The sequence below is a fragment of the Neoarius graeffei genome, chromosome 7 (genome assembly GCF_027579695.1).
Source record: "Neoarius graeffei isolate fNeoGra1 chromosome 7, fNeoGra1.pri, whole genome shotgun sequence".
Taxonomy (NCBI): domain Eukaryota; kingdom Metazoa; phylum Chordata; class Actinopteri; order Siluriformes; family Ariidae; genus Neoarius; species Neoarius graeffei.
In genome coordinates, this window is record NC_083575.1 from 11737079 (window position 1) to 11755373 (window position 18295).

Consider the following 18295-nt stretch of genomic DNA (forward strand, 5'->3'; position numbering starts at 1 on the left):
TCAACTGTGAGCTATTGCTCACTTCCGTATCCCCCCGCTCTCACTTATATCAGAATGGAAGCAATCATAGGAATAGGACACATATTATGAATGTTGACTTGAACAAATAATGAACCCTGAAACAAGTAAGTAAAGAGCCGTGTCTCTCCCCAGGGATTTCAAATAGCATCCTGGTAAACTTATTTTGAAACAGCATTTTGCTTCTTGAAATAGCATCAAAATCCACCCTATATGTTTGGTAAATACATTCAGTCGGTAAACAGGAAGTCAATGTGGGACAGACCTGAAAACGGTACACACGGTATAGAACCCCAAGCTGAAGCTCGGTACCAAATATCAAGCAGCTGTGATTTGTAGTTGCTGAGAAAAATGTTATGAAAATTTTGTTAATCCACGCTATATGTTTTGTAAATACATCCAGTTGGTAAACAGGAAGTTGATGTGCGACAGACCTGAAAACGGTACACACGGTATAGAACCCCAAACTGAAGTTTGGTACTAAGTGGCTATGATTTGTGGTTGCTGAGAAAAAGGGTGTTTTGGACAGACGGAGGTAAACCGGGGGGTATTATAATAATAATAATAATAATAATAATAAGCAAAACCTTGCAAGAAGAGAAATAAATTATTTTATACCAACAAGACATTTAAAAAGTGTCTGGCTTCACAGATCTCATCATCTCATTATCTGTAGCCGCTTTATCCTGTTCTACAGGGTCGCAGGCAAGCTGGAGCCTATCCCAGCTGACTACGGGCGAAAGGCGGGGTACACCCTGGACAAGTCGCCAGGTCATCACAGGGCTGACACATAGACACAGACAACCATTCACACTCACATTCACACCTACGGTCAATTTAGAGTCACCAGTTAACCTAACCTGCATGTCTTTGGACTGTGGGGGAAACCGGAGCACCCGGAGGAAACCCACGCGGACACGGGCAGAACATGCAAACTCCGCACAAAAAGGCCCTCGCCGGCCACGGGGCTCGAACCTTCTTGCTGTGAGGTGACAGTGCTAACCACTACACCACGGCTTCACAGATGTTCGAGTCAAATACTGCATGTTATTAAGGATATTTTAATGGTCAGACTTCTCCAGAACAAGAACAGAAAATTTTGATCTCTTTTAGTGTTTTTCTCTCTCTGTTCATTTTGCCATTATGTACTGGATAGTTGTCTTGAAAATAAAAATACATGTATGAACGGGGGCACAAACTTTTGCACTCAACTGTATATTATGATAATTTGAAAAAATAAAAATAAATTTAAAAAAAGGACAAACATTGTGCAACTCTGTTGTTATACAAGGTGTGTGTGTGCTGGCGAGTGGTTCTATTTACAACCCTAATTCCAAAAACATTGGGACGCTGGGTCAACCCGCTGTGTTAAAACAGAACACCATGATCTGCAAATCATTGGACAAATTACCTGGAAAACATGTGGAACATGATAAATAACAATCGCTTACACCATAGCATTATCACAAGTGGATTATGTGGCTGAGAAAAGAGCTGCAGCCCATAACGGGTTATGTTCACATGGGCACCTTTTTATAGACAATTCCCAACAGCCCTCACTCCGCTCCATCTCCGTTTAGCCGAAAAGAAAATTCATGGTTGAAGCTGGTACATGCCTGGCACAGCCAGATAATTCTCCTGGGAGCAAAAAACCCCAAAGATGTGCTTGAAGAACCTTAGCAACAAGCGATATAGTAAAACTAGAATAAACCAATTTTCCAAGTTAGATTCGTCCATCCATTATCCGTACAGGGTTGCAGCTGACTATGGGTGAGAGGCGGGGTACACCCTGAACAAGTCGCCAAATCAATCATTGCAGGGCTGACACAGAGACAAACAAACATTCACACTCACATTCACACCTACAGTCAATTTAGAGCCTCCAATTAGCCTAACCTGCATGTCTTTGGACTGTGGAGGAAACCCACGCAGACACGGAGAGAACATGCAAACTCCACACAGAAAGGCCCTCGTTGGCCACTGGATTCGAACCCAGAACCTTCTTGCTGTGAGGAGACAGTGCTAACCACTACACCACCGTGCCACCAAGTTGGATTCAGTATATCCAATTAACTATTGGGTGATAATTAATATAGTGGCTTTCAGGCAGTTCTACAGCCTAGCATGCAGCTAATGATTCTTTCAAAGCCAACACCAGAAGCGGCAGTTTATTTAAAAAAAAAAAAAACAACCCAGGCCAGCAGAGGCACTCTTGTCCAGTCTTATAACTCCGTATGAGCTGAATTTTGCACATTTAGACCGTGTTATAACTTGGCTTTCGTGCAGGTGAACGGCCAAGGGCACTTGAAAGTGATCTCATGACGGCTCTTGCTAATGCTAGCTCTGGCTGAACTCTAGATTTTGACGAATCTTGTATAATGCTCCTTGAAGAGTTCATAAACACACATTAAGAATAACCTCTGCAGCTACGATGAGAGCAGCTGGCTTTTTTGTTGGGGACACACACACACACACACACACACACACACACACACACAGCTGAAATTTCCCAGCAGCAACTGAAATGTCTGATATTAGCTCTAACTGGAATGAACCTGAGCTTCTCATCATATTGATTTAATTACCTTTGGGTGTAACTAATTCAATTTGTAGGATTTGCCCAGTCTAGACACTCCATAAGCAGAATAATATCGCGGACACAACTGAGTTTAGAGCTCTGGGGCGCCAAGTTGTGAGCTTTTTTTTTTTTAAAGAAATTTGGCTTGCAGTTCCTGGATAAAATAACGTCAGAAAATCTTAATGCTTGCACTAGGATTTAGGCACTTCACTCATGCTCCAACTCGAATGAATAAAATGGTTTGCACTTTTTTTTTTTTTTAAACACAGTAGGTAGAATTCATTCTCAATTTTAGATCGACACATGTGGGGGGGAAAAAAACATTAAAAGCTTCAGTTTTCTCATCTTCTGAACCAATTCCTTCTTTCATCCAGTTAGAAATTTACTGAATGATTTATTAAATAAATTGCAGTCATAATATTATTAAAGCTGAGAATAACTTGCTCATATACACCCTGTGCAGCACAGTTCCTATATGAAACCAGAAAAAAGGAGCAGTGAGATAGGTGTGGTGTCACTGCAAAAAAACAAAACAAAACACCACAACCCCATAGTCTATTTTTAGAGCTGCATGTAAAGGACAGTCTCTGTATGCGTTTTCACGTTTATACTGCAGAATATGTGGTGTGACTGTGCACAATGTGGTCAAAGGACAAACGGATCATATGAGCAAAGCTGCTCTTCATATAGCACTCCTATTCACACATCAAGGCCTCAAGCTGTGTAATGGGGAAGGCTGAAACTGGTGAGAATTTGGTGATGAACAGATGTCATGCTGCTGTGTTCTTTAAGCGTAGAACATTAAACGTGACTGCATGACAACAAAAGCAAGTGTTAAAACATTAAAACAAAAAAGTTGTGTACAATAAACAAAAGACTGAATGAAAAGCTGAATTTGCCACCAAAATTACTGGGACATGGGTTAATTGCTTGATTAGCAACACTGATTTATCTAAGTGCTCCAAGAAAGAAAAGAAAAAAAAAAAAAACTCAATAAGTTGGAATTCCTCCTCAGGAACTCTGTATGGTATTAACTCCTCCTCCGAGTTCAGGAAGTGATGTCAAATCACCATGGCTGCTCAGAGCATCAGCAGTAAACAAAGTCGCACTTGTTCCCTTTAAATGAGTTCTACTGTACTGTCTAAACAAACACTTGCTTTAGATCAATCAAGATACAGACAGACATTCACCTTAAAAAAAAAATTATATATATACATACACACAAAAAAAAAAAAAAAAAAAAATTATATTATATATATATATATATATATATATATACACACACACACACACACACACACACACACACACACACACACACGTGCATCTCAAATTTGAATACCATGAAAAAGTTCCTTTTTTCATAATTTAATTCAAAAAGGTAAACTTTCATATATTCTATATTCATTACATGTAAAGTGAAATATTTAAAGCCTTTTTTGTTTTAATTTTGAGGATTATGGCTTATAGCTCATGAAAATCAGAAATCCAGTATCTCAAATTGTAGCGGCCAAAGTAGAACCGCAAGGTTTGAGTCAAGACGAAGACGAACGAACTTGAGCGGCCGATCACCAAACTCTGCCTGCTTCAAGAAGCAGAATAAAAAGGACTGTTAAGTACAATGTTGTAATTGTTTCTAGGATAGAAAGCAATTAGGGGCCGGGTATGTAGCGGCCAAAGTAGAATGCATATAGATGTGAATTACAATTTATGTTAAAAGGTATAAATAATTTCATTTGAGTGTGTAATTTCATATAAGTAGTTTATTTCATGATTAAGATGATGAATAATATGTGGCAAGGTTAGAAGAATTAGAATTAATATGTGAAGAATTAGAACGGTCTCACGCTTCTCAAGAATTAGAATTAGAATTCATATGTGAAGAATTAGAACGGTCTCAGCTATTCTAAGAACAATCTCGTGCTTTCTCAGGGGAGATCTCGAGGAGCCGTGGAAGCGAACAGTTTTTCTTACCTGACTCTCTGCATCTTAGAACCTTTGTAATTGTTAAACCGAGGATTAAAGTTGAACTTTCAAGACGTTTCAAGTGGATTTATTACCAGGCACATGGACATTGAGAGTGGAAACAGTTACTTTGGGTCAGAGACTTCGTCAATGTAAGCTATAGCACCTTTCTCAAGGTCTCACTAAGAACAAGCCTCTACACAAATTATTAGAATATTCCCTAAGATCAATCAAAAAAAGGATTTACAATACAAAAAAAATGTCCAACTTCTGAAAAGTATATTCATTTATACACTCAATACTTGGTTGGGGCTCCTTTACCATGAATTACTGTATCAATGCGGTGTGGCATGGAGGTGATCAGTCTGTGGCACTGCTGAGGTGTTATTGAAGCCCAGGTTGCTTTGATAGTGGCCTTCAGCGTATCTGTATTTTTGGGTCGGGTGTTTCTCTTCTTCCTCTTGACAATACCCCATAGATTCTCTATGGGGTTCAGGTCAGGCAAGTTGGCTGGCCAATCAAACACAGTAATATCATGGTCAGCAAACCATTTGGTAGTAGTTTTGGCACTGTGGGTAGGTGCTAAGTCCTGCTGGAAAAGGAAATCAGCATCTCCAAAAAGCTCGTCAGCAGATGGAAGCATGAAGTGCTCTAAAATCTCCTGGTAGATGGCTGTGTTGACTTTGGACTTGATAAAATACAGTGGACCAACACCAGCAGATGACATGGCACCCCAAATCATCACAGACTGTGGAAACTTCACACGGCTTCAAACACCTTGGATTCTGTGCCTCTCCACTCTTCCTCCAGACTCTAGAACCGTGATTTCCAAATTAAATGCAAAATGTACTTTCATCTGAAAGGAGGACTTTGGACCACTGAGCAACAGTCCATTTCTTTCTCTCCTTAGCCCAGATAAGACACTTCTGACATTGTCTCTGGCTCAGGAGTAGCTTGATATTAGGAATGCGAAAGTTGTATCCCCTTTCTTGAAGATGTCTGTTCGTGATGGGTCTTGATACACTGACACCAGCCTCAGTCCACTCCTTGTGAAGCTCTCCCAAGTTCTTGAATCAACTTTTCTTGACAATCCTCTCAAGACTGCGGCCATCCCTGTTGCTTGTGCACCTTTTCCAGCCACCCTTTTCAGCAATGACCTTTTGTGGCTTACCCTCCTTGTGGAGGGCATCAGTGATCATCTTCTGGACAACAGTCAAGTCAGCAGTCTTCCCCATGATTGTGGTTGTGTGTACTGAACTAGACTGAGAGATACACTGTGTTCATACTGTTTTACTCAAACTCGAAATGAAATATTCTAATATTTTGAGATGGTTTTTTTAATGTTTTTGTACTGTATGCCATACTGATTAAAATTAAAATAGAAAAATGCTTGAAACATTTTAGTTTATGTGTAATGAGTCTATAATATATAAAATTTTCACTTTCTTAAATAACTGATGGAAAATATTGAACTTTTTCACAATATTCTAATTTTTTGAGATGCACTAATATATATATATATATATATATATATATATATATATATAAACAAAAAGACAACAAAAAGGTTTTGTGTCACAATTTGTAGCTCAGACGCACAGAGAGTGAAAATGACATCACTCCAAGAACAAAAACTTCCCACTTCCTCCTGAGCCAAGTCGAATGCAACATTAAAGGAGAACTGAAGCCATTTTTAAACTTGCTTTATTTCTTAATGAACGTGTTAAATTACGTTTTTGGTTTTATTAACCTTATATTGTGACTCGTATTGGCATATTATATTATACTTATCAGCCTTTAGCCATGTTGAATGTAGCTCGTGTGGTCCACGGCAGGCGTCGCTTATCCACACGATCTTCATGAGACTTGTGCGAGACTTCAAATGTGAAGCGTCAACACCGCCATTTTGAAAACCGTTTACACAGCGGCCAGATCGCCATATCATTCCAAATTAGGTTAATTTCGAGATTCGCCAGCTTCACCAGTGATTGAGATTATTCCATACGACTTCGAACCAACGTGGAGTAGAGTTGGAAAGACGACAGGATAAGGACTACTCCGTCGCGCTGGTATTTACGTCATTACTGTCGCACAATTAAAACGTGCCAGATCAGGCAGCTGGTGGGTTTTCAAAATAATAAAATACATGCATGTGTTTTTGTGATAAATACATATTATACTGAGCGCATTTCCCACATAATCTTCATGAAGGTTTCGAACAGCACTACAAAATGGTGTCCTCACTATAGAGTGCGATTTCGGACACAGGGAAAACTTCCGGCTTGATTACGTCAGCATTCGAAAGAGTGCGCACGTGTCTTTTGACAACGTTGGCAGATGTTGGTCACTTTGATTTCCGCTGTACGTTTTACTTCCGTCCTATGATGTCTCGCACAGGTCTCAACGAATCTCATTTACAGCCATCGCTTTGACATATGGACTGATATATTACAGAGCATAGTTCAAACACTCATAACTTGCTATAGCAGCGACAAATTAGCGATCAAAAATACATTCTGACATTTTATAAAATGAGATAAATAGAATTTTGATGATAAAAAAAAATTTGCCTTCAGTTCTCCTTTAACAGACGAAGCTACCAAATTGAAGATTGCTTTCACAACAGGTGTCGCACTGCACAGAATTATACGAACCAAACCGCAAGAGACAGGCGTAGAGCACGGGTTAAGCTGGATTCCTCCTTGGGAACTCAATATACAGTAGTCTCCTTAACCCCAAGCTCCTCCTCCGAGTTCAATACGTGACATCAAATCACCATGGCTGCTCCAGAGCATCAGCAGTAAACAAAGACGCAGTTGTTTAAAGCTAGACTGCCTTTCAGATCTTTCAAGTGTAGGTCATAAAAAGAAAGAATTTTCCCGACATGCAATTATTTTTGTTTAGTAGACTGAAAGCTACTGAATTCGAATCACAGACTTCCAATTTTATTAGTTTTTGATTAATTGTTCGATTAAAAAAAAAAAAAAAAATCAATTTAGGGCCATGTGGCCCTAAATTCTCCGCTATTCATTCCTGCTTCACCATGACCCAATTCAAGATACTACGTCATGCATGACATGGTGGGCTTTCCCTGTTTGCACAAGGATACAAATTTGAAACCGGAGAGATAAATAGAGGACGCGAGTGTGCGAATGAAACGTGAAAGTGAGAAGAAAAGACGTTATGTTATGTTAGATACGAAGGAAAGGAAATGCAGGACCAAACTAATAAATATCGGTGCACAGCGAGCACCTCAGCTGTTCGTTTAGCGACAGGATGATGGAACTGTCAGTGCATGCTCAAAGGTAAACCTGTAGATAGCAGGAATGAGATACTGTGGATGCCAGCTGCCGTAAAACCCAAAAGAAGAACGTAAACCTGCATATGCGCACACGGACTTCCTCTGTCTGCTTGACTGCACGAAGCGAGCGATTTCATGCACGTTATTTGCTCGGGAATGTCCTCAAATTAAATAACTTCCCAGCCACAGAATGGCCTGAGATTTTGTGAGATATTACAGAAATAAACATGCATCACAATGAGCAAATTTCAGAGGGAACTAAATTTCACCGATTTTATGAACTTGAAAGGCCGTCTAGCTTTAATGTTCTACCCTGAAGAACACCACGCATTTCTGGGAAGTGTAGGAAAAGGTAAACAAACCTTTTTCCAAGTGAATATCAAAATTATTAAAAAAAAAAATATATATATATCACTCAATATTGTATATTATTTGGTAAATAGATCAATAATTTTTTTTATTTGTCCATCACATCCTGTGTTTACAACCCCGATTCCAAAAAAGTTGGGACAAAGTACAAATTGTAAATAAAAACGGAATGCAATAATTTACAAATCTCAAAAACTGATATTGTATTCACAATAGAACATAGACAACATATCAAATGTCGAAAGTGAGACATTTTGAAATTTCATGCCAAATATGGGCTCATTTGAAATTTCATGACAGCAACACATCTCAAAAAAGTTGGGACAGGGGCAATAAGAGGCTGGAAAAGTTAAAGGTACGAAAAAGGAACAGCTGGAGGACCAAATTGCAACTCATTAGGTCAGTTGGCAATAGGTCATTAACATGACTGGGTATAAAAAGAGCATCTTGGAGTGGCAGCGGCTCTCAGAAGTAAAGATGGGAAGAGGATCACCAATCCCCCTAATTCTGCGCCGACAAATAGTGGAGCAATATCAGAAAGGAGTTTGGCAGTGTAAAATTGCAAAGAGTTTGAACATATCATCATCTACAGTGCATAATATCATCAAAAGATTCAGAGAAGCTGGAAGAATCTCTGTGCGTAAGGGTCAAGGCCGGAAAACCATACTGGGTGCCCGTGATCTTCGGGCCCTTAGATGGCACTGCATCACATACAGGCATGCTTCTGTATTGGAAATCACAAAATGGGCTCAGGAATCTTTCCAGAGAACATTATCTGTGAACACAATTCACCGTGCCATCCGCCGTTGCCAGCTAAAACTCTATAGTTCAAAGAAGAAGCCGTATCTAAACATGATCCAGAAGCGCAGACGTCTTCTCTGGGCCAAGGCTCAGTTTAAACATTTGATATGTCATCTATGTTCTATTCTGAATAAAATATGGAATTTTGAAACTTCCACATCATTGCATTCCATTTTTATTTACAATTTGTACTTTGTCCCAACTTTTTTGGAATCGGGGTTGTATTTTCTTTGCTCATTTGTTGGTCCAAAGATCCAGAACACGCACTGCTTTTCTGCATCACTCCATAAACCTACTTATTAAGACAGCTGTGCTGCAAATTTCATAAATTTGTGATTTTTAAAAATAAAAATATTATTTAACACCCCCCCGGTTGTTTCCTTTGCACTGTAATATCGTGACTGAGTTACAGTAATTAAAAGGCTGTAATGTTCAACACAAAAATAAAAACTTCACCAACCTTGAGAAGGCTTCATCCAGACCATCATCAAGCTCCTGCAGGAGAAATGGGGGGGGGGGGGAGACACAAAACTGATGAATGCAGTCATGAGAATTATTCCGCTTGAGATTTAACTGTGACACTTCTGCACTACGAGGAACTGTTGATTGTCTCGGTGCTTTAACCTGCTGCCTTCATTCCAGATCTTACTTCCGACTGGTGCAATACTCGGAGCTCCTAATCTAATCACCGTGACTTTTGCCTGTTGGGCCGAACACATTTCATCTGCATAAATTGTCCTGTCGAGACACTCAAACAGCAAACTAATATAGCCGAGAAGTGAAGTCAGAGAGCTCACCATGAGGACCGTCATAATTATTACAACCCCGATTCCAAAAAAGTTGGGACAAAGTACAAATTGTAAATAAAAATGGAATGCAATGATGTGGAAGTTTAAAAATTCCATTTTTTATTCAGAATAGAACATAGATGACATATCAAATGTTTAAACTGAGAAAATGTATCATTTAAAGAGAAAAATTAGGTGATTTTAAATTTCATGACGACAACACCTCAAAAAAGTTGGGACAAGGCCATGTTTACCACTGTGAGACATCCCCTTTTCTCTTTACAACAGACTGTAAACGTCTGGGGACTGAGGAGACAAGTTCCTCAAGTTTAGGGATAGGAATGTTAACCCATTCTTGTCTAATGTAGGATTCGAGTTGCTCAACTGTCTTAGGTCTTTTTTGTCGTATCTTCCGTTTTATGATGCACCAAATGTTTTCTGTGGGTGAAAGATCTGGACTGCAGGCTGGCCAGTTCAGTACCCGGACCCTTCTTCTATGCAGCCATGATGCTGTAATTGATGCAGTATGTGGTTTGGCATTGTCATGTTGGAAAATGCAAGGTCTTCCCTGAAAGAGACGTCGTCTGGATGGGAGCATATGTTGCTCTAGAACCTGGATATACCTTTCAGCATTGATGGTGTCTTTCCAGATGTGTAAGCTGCCCATGCCACACGCACTAATGCAACCCCATACCATCAGAGATGCAGGCTTCTGAACTGAGCGCTGATAACAACTTGGGTCGTCCTTCTCCTCTTTAGTCCGAATGACACGGCGTCCCTGATTTCCATAAAGAACTTCAAATTTTGATTCGTCTGACCACAGAACAGTTTTCCACTTTGCCACAGAACATTTTAAATGAGCCTTGGCCCAGAGAAGACGTCTGCGCTTCTGGATCATGTTTAGATATGGCTTCTTCTTTGAACTATAGAGTTTTAGCTGGCAACGGTGGATGGCACGGTGAATTGTGTTCACAGATAATGTTCTCTGGAAATATTCCTGAGCCCATTTTGTGATTTCCAATACAGAAGCATGCCTGTATGTGATGCAGTGCCGTCTAAGGGCCCGAAGATCACGGGCACCCAGTATGGTTTTCCGGCCTTGACCCTTACGCACAGAGATTCTTCCAGATTCTCTGAATCTTTTGATGATATTATGCACTGTAGATGATGATATGTTCAAACTCTTTGCAATTTTACACTGTCGAACTCCTTTCTGATATTGCTCCACTATTTGTCGGCGCAGAATTAGGGGGATTGGTGATCCTCTTCCCATCTTTACTTCTGAGAGCCGCTGCCACTCCACGATGCCCTTTTTATACCCAGTCATGTTAATGACCTATTGCCAATTGACCTAATGAGTTGCAATTTGGTCCTCCAGCTGTTCCTTTTTTGTACCTTTAACTTTTCCAGCCTCTTATTGCCCCTGTCCCAACTTTTTTGAGATGTGTTGCTGTCATGAAATTTCAAATGAGCCAATATTTGACATGACATTTCAAAATGTCTCACTTTCGACATTTGATATGTTGTCTACGTTCTATTGTGAATACAATATCAGTTTTTGAGATTTGTAAATTATTGCATTCCGTTTTTATTTACAATTTGTACTTTGTCCCAACGTTTTTGGAATCGGGGTTGTAGATATTTCAGCTAATTGAGGTTGTCAAGATTAATCCACAATCGTTTCCATATAAATATACAGCGAGGGTAAATACAGCAACAGATACAGTATATAATCCCCGTACAAATCATATTTAAATCAAGTCAAAAGCTTGAACTTGTAACTGCTTTGTCTTGGAATACAATAAATATTTAGTGGAGTAAAATAAGCCAATTATAATGTGCTGTCGACTATATTTAATATCGCAGTAAAGAACCGAATATCATTTATTTGTACAGATGTTCCGATGGCACATTGCAATGTTGTAGTCGAGTCACTAAACCTTGAGTCCCTAGTGTTCAATTCGACTCATTAAAGAAAATTTCGAATCGAGTCCACTACTGATCCGAGTCCAACACTCCGACCGCACCATTTGACGGTGGCTGTTTCAGCGCCGTTAACATCAGTTTGTTCCTGAACATGCGAATGTGCTTCTCTTTATCAGGGAGTGTGAAGTATTCTGTCAGAGATGGTTGGGAGACGGATGGAAGTGCAAAAGGTGCGTTTATTAATCCAAGGTGAAGACAGGTAAACAATCCAGAACGGCAGGCAAAATTGTAAAACGGTGAAACGGACAATAGGTCCAGCGAGGCACAAACAGGGCATCATAGACTCCGCAGAATCAAAGATGAGAAACAGGAAATCAGGGATCAGGAAACCAAACAAGGAAATGGGTCCGCAACGCAACTCAATACTTTGCAAAGTAAGTGTGTTTTCACAGTTTTTATATCGGCACGCTGATTGCGCCTTAATCCTGTGCAGGTGAGAGTTGTTTACGGCACGCGCGAGAGTCCGCTTGGCGCGTGCTGTCCAGAGCGCGCCCAAGAGTCTATCTGATGCATGCGCCAAGGCGCACAGGTGTGACACTCTTGAACAAAATTAGTACAAAATTAATGTTGACAAATATATCTTATGCCAAATTATTATGGCACGTTAACCTCGTCTCCAATTTGCGAGTCCGAATGCGGTTAATGCACGAGTCCGAGCCATCAGTGCTCAAGTCACGAATCCCTAAAATTAAGGCACGAGTTGGACTTTAGTACTACGATCCTGGCACTTTGTTGTCTATACCACCACTGTGCTTTTGAATTCTCCATTCTGATTGGTCAGCAGGTGTTGATTAATTTTCTACAACAGCAACTCAAAGTAGTTTCAGCGCCAATTCAAACTATATGTTTGGGATTGTCAAACAGGGTGAAGTATGGTGGGTAGGCTTCTACCCGGGCCACTACGGTTGCCATGAAGGCCTGTTTGGAATAATAGAGAAACGTGCTGACTAAAGAGGCTCTGGTGAACCTGGGCGGGCCAATCCCCCACTCATGCCCCTTTTCCACCAAAGCAGTTCCAGGGCTGGTTCGGGGCCAGTGCTTAGTTTGGAACCGGGTTTTCTGTTTCCACTGACAAAGAACTGGCTCTGGGGCCAGAAAAACCGGTTCCAGGCTAGCACCAACTCTTTGCTGGGCCAGAGGAAAGAACCGCTTACGTCAGTGGGGGAGCGGAGTTGTTAAGACCAACAACAATAACAAGACCGCAAAAGATCGCCATTTTTAAGCGACGAGAAGCAGCAGCTGTACAAACGCGAAGTCATCCATTATTATTATTATTGTTGTTGTTGTTGCCGCTGCTGCTTCTTCCGTGTTGTTTTTGCTTCGATATTCACACCAAGGTTTATGTAAATGTAGCGCCGTAACTGACGTATACAGCAATGTAATGACGTATACAGCGACGTAATGACGTGGCTCCGCTTAGCACCGCGAGCTATAGAAAAGCAAACTGGTTCTCAGCTGGCTCGCAAGTTGAACGAGTTGTGAACCAGCACCAGCAATGGCCCCGAACCAGCCCTGGAACCGATTTGGTGGAAAAGGGGTATCAGTGGATTACTGTTGATTACCGAAACATCGACTAGAGGAAGACATCGTATCGAAATTGGGATGGAGGAGCCTTCATTTAGAAGTGCAAGAATGACACGGAGTAGACAAAGCTGAAAGGAATCTACACTGCCGAATCTCCTTTCACTAAAGACGATAACACATGGAGGCGAAGTGAAGAGGCGGAAATGCGGAAGGAGGGACACAGCTGGGGAAAGCTAGAAAAGATGGCCCAAAATCGCAGATGACGGAGGCTTGTAGTCGATGGCCTATGCTCCGTGAGTGAGAAGGCGATAAGTAAGTAAGTAAGTATGCACTGTTGAAAGGAGTCTCCAGTGTTAACGCTTTGAAACAGTCCACAGATTCAGCCTGATTTTGTCATGGACGACAAATTCCCAGCTGCAGGCCTGAATATGAATGTCAGGAACGATGAACAGGCCTTGTAGTGTGACATAACTGAAGAACGGCAACGTGCAGGCTGGGATGTCCAACACCGCACCAATGAAAAGTCTAACACTTCAAAATTTTTCGCCTAGTTTGGCAACTTGCACATGTTCCTCGAGGGCCATAATCGACAATATCTTGACCCTCCTCCTTGACAACATATGCAAAACCGTGAACGATGATTGGTCAAACTTGTGTTGCCAGTCTCCAAACGAAGACAAAAAAAAAAAAAATTTCTGGCACCATCATGGCCTGATCTGACATGGTGACCACCATGAAAGACGAAAATATCATCAAGGTAAAGCTAAAGCTGCCAGTTTAACTTTTCTGACATGGGAAAGTCTTTCGTTTTTCCAACTCAAGAAATCATTATACTTTTAATAACGAAGTGCAAAAAAGGCATACAGCAACATGCCATGCGTCAAAATCCTGTGAAGGACTTTAAAACGCGTTTTGTTCTCGCAACCTTAGAGGACCTGAGTTTAGGACTGCGTTCTGATTAGGTTCATGTTCAAGAAAATGGTGAACTTACAATCTGCATATCATGTTTGTGTAACATGTGACACTATGCGCCGCTCTTGCATTCACCGAGAAGAAAGACATTTATTATTGTCTGGTGAAAGCAAGTGGCGGCAACGACTAAACCAGCAAATCTCACTTATGTGGCCTTTTGAAACTTCCACTTCTGAGCAATTCAAGGTTTGATCAGCAAGAACAGGCAAGCTGAATGAATGATTCACATGACTGCATACTCAGCGCGAGTGTTAATGCTGATAAAGAAATCAGACACGCTCAACATGACTCAACTCGATTTCATTGCTGTGCCAGTGAACTTCCCATAAGACGAGCTGATTTCTGGAGCTACATGAAGCATGCTGAAACACTGTGCCAAAGGTGTACATTATACAGGCTACTGTCGAGTTACAGGAACCGACTGGCCGACTCGGATTCACGCGATCAAGTCAGTCCTGTATGTTTACACGTTTCCCGGGTGTCCGAGAACAAGCAAATGATTACAGCACTCGAGTTTCACCTTGTGCACGAAATTGTGTTTGACGTGATGAACTGATCCCACCTGCTGTTTTTGTACTCCTACACTGCGGATCAAAACACAAACAGCTCCCACTGATGAGCGCAGATTAGCGCTCTCTATAACCCTTTGTTCCACTTGTGTACACGTAAAAAAAAAAAAATCATTCCCATTGTCTCCGTGTGCGTGTGTGCGCGCGTGTTAGCACTTACCCAAACAGTGTTGTTGTTCTCCGTGCTGATGCTCTGTGCTGTATCTACATCATCGTCAAGTCCTGAGTGTATAACTGCACCTTCCTCTAAGTTTAGTAGATTCCCTGTAGCCACTTCTACACACACATACACAAAAAATAAATAAATAAATAAATAGTCAACTGTGAGCTACTGCTCACTTCCGTATCCCCCCGCTCTCACTTACATCAGAATGCAAGCAATCATAGGAACAGGACACTTATTATGAATGTTGACTTGAACAAATAATGAACCCTGAAACAAGTAAAGAGCAGTGTCTCTCCCCAGGGATTTCAAACAGCATCCTGGGAAACTGTCATTTTGAAACAGCATTTTGCTTCTTGAAATGGCATCAAAATCCACCCTATATGGTTTCGTAAATACATTCAGTCGGTAAACAGGAAGTCGATGTGCAGCAGACCTGAAAATGGTATGACTGGTATAGAACCCCAAGCTGAAGCTCGGCACCAAATATCAAGCAGTTGTGATTTGTAGTTGCTGAGAAAAACGTTATGAAAATTTTGTAAATCCGCGCTATACGTTTCGTAAATACATTCAGTCGGTAAACAGGAAGTCGATGTGCGACAGACCTGAAAACGGTACACATGGTATAGAACCCCAAGATGAAGTTTGGTACCAAGTCAGGGGCTTAGCCAGGATTGGGAAGGTTGGGAGTGTTTTTCTGAAAGTAGGGAGTGTAACACGGTCATGACTAAGGCCGAATCCCATTTCACCCCTTGGACCAACCCCTTGGCCCTTCCCCTCCATTTTGCGCGTTCACGTGAAGGGGTAGGGGTATCCCAATCCCAGTTAACGCGGAGGGGTAGGGGAAGGGGGAGGGCTTCTGTACCCCTCCAAACGGAGATTTTCCTGGAGCTGACTCCGAACGAAGGGGTTTGAGTGATTTCCCACAATGCCATGCGGATTTCAGCGAGATTTCATGCGGATTTCAGAAAGATGGCGGTTCCCGCGGCGAAAGATTGTCATAAATGTATTTTCTCCATTATTTACGTGTTTTAAGTTGTTATCCAGAGGAAACACGCCGCTTGATTCGCTTTCGAGCTGAGAATGAGCAGCGATTTCTGAAATCCAAGCTGCTGCTAAAAAGCTTTGGGAGTGAGTATTGTTTTCGGTTGCTTGACTGCGTACGTTTTGTTCTGTTATTCTCGCTTTTATTGTTTACATGAGTGTTCTGACACCTCATTCTGTCGGATGTGGTGCACGAAGCGCCAAAGATATCCCATTCAGTGGTGTTAGTTAACAAATCACACCCTGCCAGCAGAGAGTTCTGGCTCTGACTGTAGCGGCTGGTCGCAGCCAATGACGCATTTGGTCGCGTTTTGCTAACGTAAACGCTGACGGAGGTACGCGATGACGTATGCGATCGTTGAAGGGCTATCCCAATACGTAGGGGTTGAATTTCAAGCCCTATCCCTTGTAGCTCAGTTTCAAGGGGAAGGGCCAAGGGGAAGGCGGAGGGGAAGGGGGAGGGGTAGGGGTAGAAATTAGAATTGGGATTGGGCCTAAATTACACTCCCGACTTTCAGGTGCAAATTTTTTTTTTTGCACCAAAAAAAAAAAACAAAAACAAAAACACATCTTTTTTAGTGCAATCTGGTGACTTCTAGAGCTGCAACTGAGCCTTAAAAAGAAATGAAAGAAAGCATTAATTTTATTAGGTATTTAACACAAATTTTATTTACCAACGTAATAAAAAGTTTAAATTTAGTTTCTTATTTATTAACCAGAACTTTACAAGTGTCACTGTAATTATCAATAAAATCTTCGACAAAATCCTGCAATAAAAGCAGAAACCTTAAATTATAATTTCTAGTGCACTTAAGACAAAAAAAACAATACGAATTGCTGTGATCGAGTCATATTACACAGAACACTATAAACAACAAAGATAACAAATGAGATTCAGCCAACTCTGAAGATTAATATTATAAAATGTATACAACTGAAAATAATAGATACCTTTAACAAGTTTTGATTTTACGAAATACACATAATGCAAATGTTACATTACAAAAATGTTAGGAATCATTTTGATTCTGTTAAAAAAAAAAAAAATGCAATAAACAGGAGTTAAAAATAAGTGGAATTAAGTTAAGCCAGTATCTCACTGGGCTGCGACAGCTTGCGTATGTCATTCGCGAGAGAGTTTCAAAAAAGTGTTTTGAAAACATTCGCGGGGCTTCTCAATTTCCTCGCATGAGTTGCAAAGTGTCGCTCCTTCGTCGCTGAAATTTTGAACATGTTTAAAAAATTCGTGCAACAAAATTTCTCAAAAAATAACCGCAAATGCGTCGCAAAGCCGTCACGAACCCTTCTCAAGTCAGTTTCCATGAGACAGGAAGTGCGAGTGTATGGGTAGTATCTCGCCGGGCTCCGACAGCCTGCGACTAGTTGGGGAGACAACAATTGCAATAAAATATCCGAATATCAATTCGGTGTGATTCCAAGTGAAAATTGCCGCTAATTCGCATATTTTATCGCAATTGCTGTGTTTCCAACTAGTCGCAGGCTGTCACAGCTCAGTGAGATACTACCCTTACAAATGAAAGGAATTTTCCTGTAGTTACTAGAAATGTAATTACTGTAAACAAGACAAAAAAAAAAAATCAATAATAATGGTAGTTCATGAAAGTGCTATTTAAGATAATGTAAATCTTGGCGAAAGAGAGACCACTCGAAACCGAGTGAGTGAAAGTGATTATCACGCCGTTACCACAGGAACAGTCTTTTATGAATGCGGAGGTGGGCTCTCGGCTGCGAGTCCGGGCGTCGTGGCTCAGGTGGATAAGGCGCCATACCATAAATCCGGGGACCCGGGTTCGATTCCGACCCGAGGTCATTTCCCGATCCCTCCCCGTCTCTCTCTCCCTCTCATTTCCTGTCTCTACACTGTCCTATCCAATAAAGATGAAAAAATCCCCCAAAAATAAAACCCTAAAATATTATTTGGCACATAGGAAAGTGTAAAGTCTAAATACATGACCTACTTATTCTAAACCTGCTGTAAAAACTCGTCGTATTTTGCTTCCATCAAGCATCTTTTCAAAGTCTGACCAATAAGAACGCTAAATTTTTGGCGGTAAATCCGATTTTCTCGATTTAACTTCCATATATGGGAAGCTCTGGGCTCGCCCCAGGAAATCGCTAACCGTCCACATAAATACACAAAATTACTTCACAAAACAAAATTTCACAAAATTTTGGTTAGCACAGGTTAGTATAAAA

The 18295-nt window shown here is 40.9% G+C and overlaps 1 protein-coding gene across 1 annotated transcript in view; it reads right to left on the reverse strand.

Moving 5' to 3' along the window:
* ldlrap1b (low density lipoprotein receptor adaptor protein 1b) overlaps positions 1-18295 on the reverse strand; it is a 98192-nt gene that overhangs the window by 8264 nt on the left and 71633 nt on the right. The window contains exons 7-8 of the mRNA XM_060925268.1: positions 15032-15147; positions 9493-9527 (exon numbers count right to left, since the gene is read on the reverse strand). Coding sequence (XP_060781251.1) covers positions 9493-9527; positions 15032-15147 — 151 coding nt within the window. The remainder of the gene's footprint in view (positions 1-9492; positions 9528-15031; positions 15148-18295) is intronic.